Below are 7,688 nucleotides of genomic sequence, written 5' to 3'. Positions count from 1 at the left end.
AGTGTTTGCATTTACCATTGGCATAAGCAAGCTATACACAGAAGCTCTGACAAACCACACGTTTCTGAGGGAATGCAATACTGCTTATGACAGAGAAGCAGTTAATTTTAGCCTCTTTAGTGCAGAACTAGGTATCACAGACAACAGTAAAACATTTCCTTTTTTCAGGGCTGTTGAAAAACTAATGGCTCAGTTTCTAGTATGCTTGGCAGCCACAAATGGGGTCCACTTGCAGTTCCAGTGAATCTGAAGGAGAATTTTGAAAACAGACTCCACTRCACACTATAGAATTTGAGTTTTCTTTTATTAAAAGGGAAAGAGAGAGAAGAGAAATAACAACAATAAAACTGAAACTTGAGATGCATTCTGACATAGAAGACTTATGAAAAGCAACAGTTTTCCTTCAGCACAGTAATTCTTAAGGATGGATCAAAAGGATTATTTACCACTGCAATAAACCACGTAGTCCAACAGATGAGATGACTACTTTACTCCCTACATATGGTCAATAGGCAACATAASCTGGATTACTTTGGAAACCCATTATCAACAAAATCCTACTCAAGAAAATTAAGCCTTTTCCATCTCTACGAGAGCGCCTAAGATTACATTTAGGCATTTAAAATCCAGCATATTTTCCCAAGTATTATTTTAGTTGGGTTGCCTAGTTTCAGAAAGGAACTTAGGCAGAGCAACTTAGGCAAAGGCTTTTCAGTCAAGACCATCTCTAACAACTCTTGCAGCATAAAAATATAGGAAAAATATAAGCAGTTGGTGTCACAGAGCTCTTCTATACTTCATACTCAAGTATTTTAAGATCTTCAAGTAGTTCTCTTGCAAGTGCTTGCAGATCTGCATTGCGGCTCTTTGACAGTGCAATGATACGCTGGAATGGTAAAGTATCACGCATCTCAGAGGCTGACTTGGCTAAAACTTCTGGCTCCAAAATCACAGACTGGAGGAGCCGCAGAACATGAAGACAAACTTCTGTATCTGGGTCTAAAAGTGGGGGAAGAAAAGTTCCAGTTGCTAATTACAAGTGAGCCCAGAAAAAAAAGCAGCATTAAAGCTCTAGACTGCCATTCTCCATGACCCACCAGGTATACTGGGAATAACTAAGGTGCCATAATTCCTATCTTCCATTTGGTGCTGGCTGGCTGGCTCTATAATGAATCTGAAAAAAACACCTTTGCCCTTCTCAGCAGCTTGTGCTCAGCAGTGCTTGGGAGGAACAGATAACCAGGAACCCTTCTCTTGTACTGCAAATGTTGAAAATGCCATAAATAAGTGAATTTATCAACAACTTGAATTTATGCAGTCAATAGCCAATATGTACTGCTGGATGCAATCTGATTGAAAGCCGAATAAGCTATATCCCACAACTGAATAGTCTTAACAATAGACTTAACAACAAACAGAACAACTAACAAAAGCTGCTGTAAATGATCAGGCTTTTTCTTAATTTCTTTTTACATACGATTTCAGATTTCTCCAAAACTCAATAAAATATCAATTTTTATAAAAGATTCTTGGTAATAATGAATCACGTTTCTAAGTGTTTAATTCAGTCTACACAAAATTGAAATGGGTACCGAAGCTAAGCATGGTTGCTTAGAAATGCATCAGAGAAATTTAGCAGAGAAGATCTTTGAATGACTTCAGCTAGAAGGACATATAATAACTCTGCTGTTAAGAATGCAGGATGCATTTTTAACTACTGAAACATTAGCAGGATTATATTTTAATCACTCACAACAGTCTATTTGCATTTAATAGTTTCTAACTTTACAAAAAGCATCCRGTAGAAAGCTCCATTTTTGCACTTCACTATTCTGCATACTCCAAATGAAAACATGTAATATATGGCTGAAGAAGTTATTTGTTCCACGTGCTGTGCATTTTCTACATGTTGGTCATTAGCATACCTAGTCTTCAGCAAGCCTTTGATAGAGCTTTGTCTGGAAATGTTGAGAAAAATTAATTCAGATAACTTTGCATGCAAAAATCACTACAGAGACAAAAATCTCACTGGAGGAGCATAAATGCAGTGCAGCAATAAACACATCATACTGAGTTGGAAGAAAATGTTTGGTGGGCTGCGGCAGGTTCTGTTATTTGTTAGCTTATTTAATACCTACACTGATGACCTGAAAAATGAGTAAGAAGAATTGTTCATTAAAGGACACGGGGAAACGTTGAAAGCACCCAATGGAGAAAACAGAATACASTGGACAACAAAGACTATGGCTATAAGCATGAAACTGTTCAGATGGGAATTTTTAAGTAATTCCCACTAGCACATGGTTGAAGTACAGCATCAAAGATTGTGACATCTCATCTACACCCACGAACAGGTCATGATCTTTCTCTTCCTCCATCTTCCATCTGTAAATGAGATATTTAAGTCTTTTCTACACCTTCTTCCCTATTTAAAGCATAAACCTCTTAAGAAAAGAATTTTCTTTCTGTTTACTGGGAATCTAGCAGAGTGTGATATAAACTTGGCACACGGGAACTGTCCAAAACCAAGTAGTAACATGCAAGCATTTTCTGCTTTTCTATGCACCAAAATCCTAGTCATTGGATATCCTGGACAACTTTAGTCATTCAAATCATCATTTTAAAAATYGATGATTAGTGCTGCACGTCCCATGGAAATGCCCATACCCATAACACAGCTGCTCCTATTGCTGGCACCTGGGCTGAAGGCTCCAAGGATTCTCTTTCCATCATCAGCTCTTAAAATACCTGGAGGTGCAATTTTCTTAAGCGCTGAGCAGTCATAATTTCTTCTCATGGAAAGATGCTGCAGCTCAAGCCTCAAAGACAGCAAGACTTTATGACCAATTTCTTGGGCAGTAAAAGGATTCAGGGAATCCTTTTTAAAAAAAATGGGTGCAAAAGTTCTTGGTTTTCTGATTTATGCTCACCTAATCAAAATATGTCTAAAGCCCTTGACTTCTTCCTTCCATTCCCATCTTTATACTTCCCATGGGCTTTTTTTTTATTCTTTAATTTTTGCCAGATATAATGTCCAAACTCTGTCCATATCACTGGCACCCTTTCTCTGTGCTTAGTATTATTCTACATTTATTCACTGGAAATAGCAGTAATAAAAGCACAGCCCAAATAGGTAAGAAAGCAGCTTTTAGAAGTGAAATCTATGTAGTTCATTACAATCTTCCTCTGTGTGAGATTATTCCTCCATGAAATAAAGACATTAATACTTTTAGTGACTCACAGTACTGCTGGGAAGCTTCATATATGTTGCTGCTTTAAATCCTTGGATGAAATGTGCTTCATTATTAATACCGCATCTATATTACCATTATCTGCAAGTGTTTAAAGTCTGTAGAAACTAAAGAATTGATCAGGGGAGAAGCATTAGCAGGGGAGGTAATAAAATTAGGATCTGTAGGAGAATCAGAAAATGATCAGGAAATGATTTCTAGCCTGATTAGCAAGAATGTTTTCCAGTAAGAGCAAAGAGATTCTAGGAAGAATTTTCAACAGCAGCCAGGGAAGTTCAACAGCTTGAGTCACTCAAATGAAGAACAGATTAGCTGTTTAAGAATACAGTGAAGGAAGGAAATGCTCCTGCACCAGAGGATGACTTAATACGCCTTTAGCATCTGATTTCCATTTTTCTACATGTATTCTAATTCGCTTTAAATAACTAGATATGCTTTAAAACATACTCCCTTAAGATTACATATGGTTTTGAGACTACTACTTACTATGGATAATCATGTTTTCTAAGAGGATTTTAAAAAATACCCTAGAAGTCTTTTCCTTGTCTCTCCAGTATCATTATTTTCTTTCTAAAAAATTCTTCTAGAGAATAGTCAAAAGAAATGTAAGGAATCTTCATTATTCAGCATTATGCTTATTTCAATAGCTTCCAGATTTAGTCATTTCTACAGTAGCGGAGTAACATTTTGTTTGTACAAGATCAAAAAAAATGTTTTAGCTGTAATCAAATCACTGCATCATATCCTCCCAACAACTAGCACACACATTTCTTCAACTAAAATTTCAAAACTATAATCATTATTTCTGGGTAACAAGGGAAAAAAATCAAGCTGCTTGCCTCAGTCTCGGATAGTATGTGTAACATAAGCCTACCATCATCATAAAATGCTGATGCAATTTCAACAAGGTATTGAAACTGCTGGAGTTTGCTGACGTTCTGTTAACTGCCAGCACTGCTGTTTGATGTCACTGCCTTTCAGCCATTGACAAAAGCAACTGATAATGTGGACAGATTTTAGTCACATCTGTCATTAGCAGCATGCTCTCAGATGAACTGTTCCCTACAGCAGGGTTTAAGTAATTGCATTACATCAGTGCTAAGGAGCTTATCTACAATTGGCTCTGTGAGTTGTGTGAACTCAATCTACATGTGCGCATACCATTCTCTGGCCACCTGAATGCAAGATTTATTACCGACAAGCAGTTTACAGCTATGTCTATGTATGAAAGGCATACTTCAAAAGCTTACCACTGCTCTTGCTAATGTTATTCAACTCCGTCACTGTTCAGTTCTAGTATGAAGGGACAACCTGCCACTCCCCCTTTCTTTTTTATGAACCTGTCAGACTACCTATGTTTGCGGCAGGTCTATTAGAGAGAGGCACGACCATAGCTTGCCCCATGTAAGATCTCTTGGTGTTGCTAAGGCTGGTGGAACTGAGCCAAAGTCTGCAGCAGTGCAGGGTTTTCCAGACACTTCCCTAACACTGACAGGTCTGAGACAAGAGGTGTTGCAATAAAGACAATACGGGGGGAAGGAGAAGGGAGCATACCATAACAGAAGAAAGAATGAGCTTTGCTGCTGCAACTCCCATGAATGCAAATGCACTTTCTGTCTGCTACATACTCTCCCCAGCCCCAGCTCCTATGTAACAGCCGGGATTGCTTCAGTTTCCCCCCTGGCCAAGGGACCACTCTCACTGGCAGACATCGAGTTCAGCTAACCAGAATTCCCCACTTGCCTACAGACACGCACTGGTCACAGCTTTATCAGGGAAATCCTTGAGAGAGACTCCGAGCCTAGATCAACGACAGCAAATTTGGTCCCAGTTTGCCTGACTGCTATTTACGGGGCTGAGAGTTAAAAGGAACTTGCACAATAACATTACACACTACAGATGCAGCTCTGTAGCTGGTAGATCACTGGGTGAGCTATTAGGCATGTTTCCTAGCTCGCATTAATCCTAATGAGGGCTTTTGAGGATTCCCACAGCAGCTTCTGAGAGAATGTGAGTCAAGAAACTCACATTCAACTCGCACTGGGCCCAACCAAAGCTCCACCTAAATACCGCTTCCAGCAGCTGCTTAGAGAAGAGTATGGAAAAAGGGCAAGAATTCAGTGAGACTTCCTCTAGCCACTCTTCCAGCCTCTCAACTAACAGTGGTTCAGGGACTTTCCAGGCCAGAGCTGGCATCTGTGTGTTTAAGAAAATGGATGTGGTCTTAAAGACAGAAGGGCAATCCTCTTTTTAAGACCATTTGCATAGTCTAAAGAATACAGAACTGTTGACAGCCTGAAYGACGGGGAACTAGAGTTTTGATTTATGAACCAAAATCTGTTTTGTTTAGTACAGGCTTTGTTTTATAAACAGAGAGTTTTTGTTAGTCCAGATACCTCCTAAATAACATGCTGTCACGAAAATAACCTGGATTTTCAAAACTGACAGCCATAACCAATCCAAACAGAAAAGCAAGGCACTAGAAACTTTCAGGGTTAGTCTTGAAAAGCAAATATTGAAGGCTGGAGGCAGCATTAGCAAATTGAGAATATGCTGCATATAGACATTTATAGTAGAGACTGTCATTTGCAAAGAGTTTGGATAAACAAGGTTAGATTTCCGTGTGCAACTGTGGCAGAGGAAACTGAAGGAATAGATCTAAGATTAGTCATACGCCTCTTGTCCTGTTTTGTTTAATGAAGTACCTGGAGTAACTTCCCAGCTGTGGATGGGAAACATCACCAACATACTCTCTCTTGAATTCCACACTTTCTAATGTATCCAACAAGAACAATCTTTTAACTGCATTCAAAGAAAATTTAAAAGGTGGAAAAACCAATACAGATAAGGGATAGGAAGAAAAAAGCAGAGAAGAGCCCAAACCAATTTTATCCAGTGCCCATTTGTTTGCAGATATTCTGTATGCTCATGAAAAACATAAACCTAGTCTTAATTATTAATATCTGAGCTGACTGCATCTTCTTATTCTTCAAAGAATCATTACCAGAGAGAAGTCCCAGTCTAGCTCTGTGGGAAGGACAGAATGAGGAAGTCTTATTGCATCTACAGAAGTAAAGCACCAGAAGAAAAATCTGACAAATCTCAAGTGAATTTGTACCCCAAAACATATAACCTCTTTTTCTATTGAAAGCCCTGAGGATAGGGTTTCTTTAAATCTGAAGATTGCATAAAACCTTCACCCAAGACATCAACACAGGGACACTGGATGATGGAAAAACTAAAACTGTTTGTTTTCAACAAAATGATAAAAGCTTCTCTGCAAACAAATAGTGTTCCACAAGAAGAGAATTCTACCTATCCCACAAGCTGCTCCACAGACAGAAATCTGAGTTGCTTCATTCATGCATTTTACACCTTGGCACAAGGCTGGGAAGGCAGAGGTAGTCATAGGTGATTCCATGCAAGAATACAACAGCTACATAAGCTATCAGAGTATCTTTTTCATACAGTGATCAGTGTTGCTTATCAGAGGGAGTCCATCTCATAGGGAGTATTTAAAAAAGAAAAAAAAAAAAAAGAAGCCCCCTCACAAAGTGCTAAAGCTGCAAAGACCAGCATTACCTTCAAAAAGTGTGTTAAACATTTGTTTTTCTCCTATTTTCAGTATAGCATCCAGAAGAAAACACTATTAAGATTTTTGTTACCGAGTGTGAAGTCATACTGGTTCATCAAAATTTTCTAAAGACAGTAGGACAGAGGAATCCAGTTTGCTCTTAACATTTTTACTCCACTAGAAATCTTTATTACATTTTTCTACCTTTCTTTTACCATCCATGTATACAATGTCAAATTCTCATATTTCTGTCGTTCAAGAAGCCTGCTAGACAACCTGACCAAAATCTCTTTGCTTTAGATACAGCAAGGGGAAATAGGAAAAGAGAATTAATGTATACATTTGCTCTCTTCTTCACTTAATGGGAAGGACAGTTTTCTTCAGGGGACAAGACTGGGCAGGGACTGAGAATTCAGAGAAGGATTTGGAGGCATTTATTAGTGGTGTACAAGCAAGTGGGAAAAAAATGGCCCTGATGTATAGTCTGAGGTCACAGACACTTGTAGATTGATGATGGCAAAGCAAACAGGATGACTCTCTGAAAATAAAAAAAAGGCCAGATGATGATTTCTTGGGGCCTTAGTGGGAACTCTGATAAACTCTTAGAGAACTGAGGAAATCTGAATCATCTCACAAGCCTTAATCAAAACACTCTTTGAAGAAGCTTCCTGCAGGAAGGCAACATGTACAGGATACCCTGACAACAGACTGTGGCACTCTACTCTCTTGTATGGAAAAAACTGTTAGACCTGTAGCAGCTCCAGATGTTTAGAAGCTGAATCATGGCTAGCAGAAGCTGCAGATGCTGGCCACAGAAGCAGTGGAGGAGCAAGAGTGGGAGGAAGCTACTGACTTCTGCAAGT

General features: G+C 38.9%; 1 protein-coding gene across 1 annotated transcript in view; it reads right to left on the bottom strand.

Annotated features, from left to right (window-relative positions):
* Positions 1-413: 413 nt before the first annotated feature.
* HSF2BP (heat shock transcription factor 2 binding protein) overlaps positions 414-7,688 on the bottom strand; it is a 31,161-nt gene continuing 23,886 nt past the window's right edge. The window contains exon 8 of the mRNA XM_026070721.1: positions 414-999. Coding sequence (XP_025926506.1) covers positions 791-999 — 209 coding nt within the window. The 3' untranslated portion in view covers positions 414-790. The remainder of the gene's footprint in view (positions 1,000-7,688) is intronic.

Source organism: Apteryx rowi, unplaced genomic scaffold (assembly GCF_003343035.1).
Source record: "Apteryx rowi isolate R43461 unplaced genomic scaffold, aptRow1 scaffold_317, whole genome shotgun sequence".
Taxonomy (NCBI): Eukaryota; Metazoa; Chordata; class Aves; order Apterygiformes; family Apterygidae; genus Apteryx; species Apteryx rowi.
This window is presented reverse-complemented; position numbering and strand designations above follow the sequence as displayed.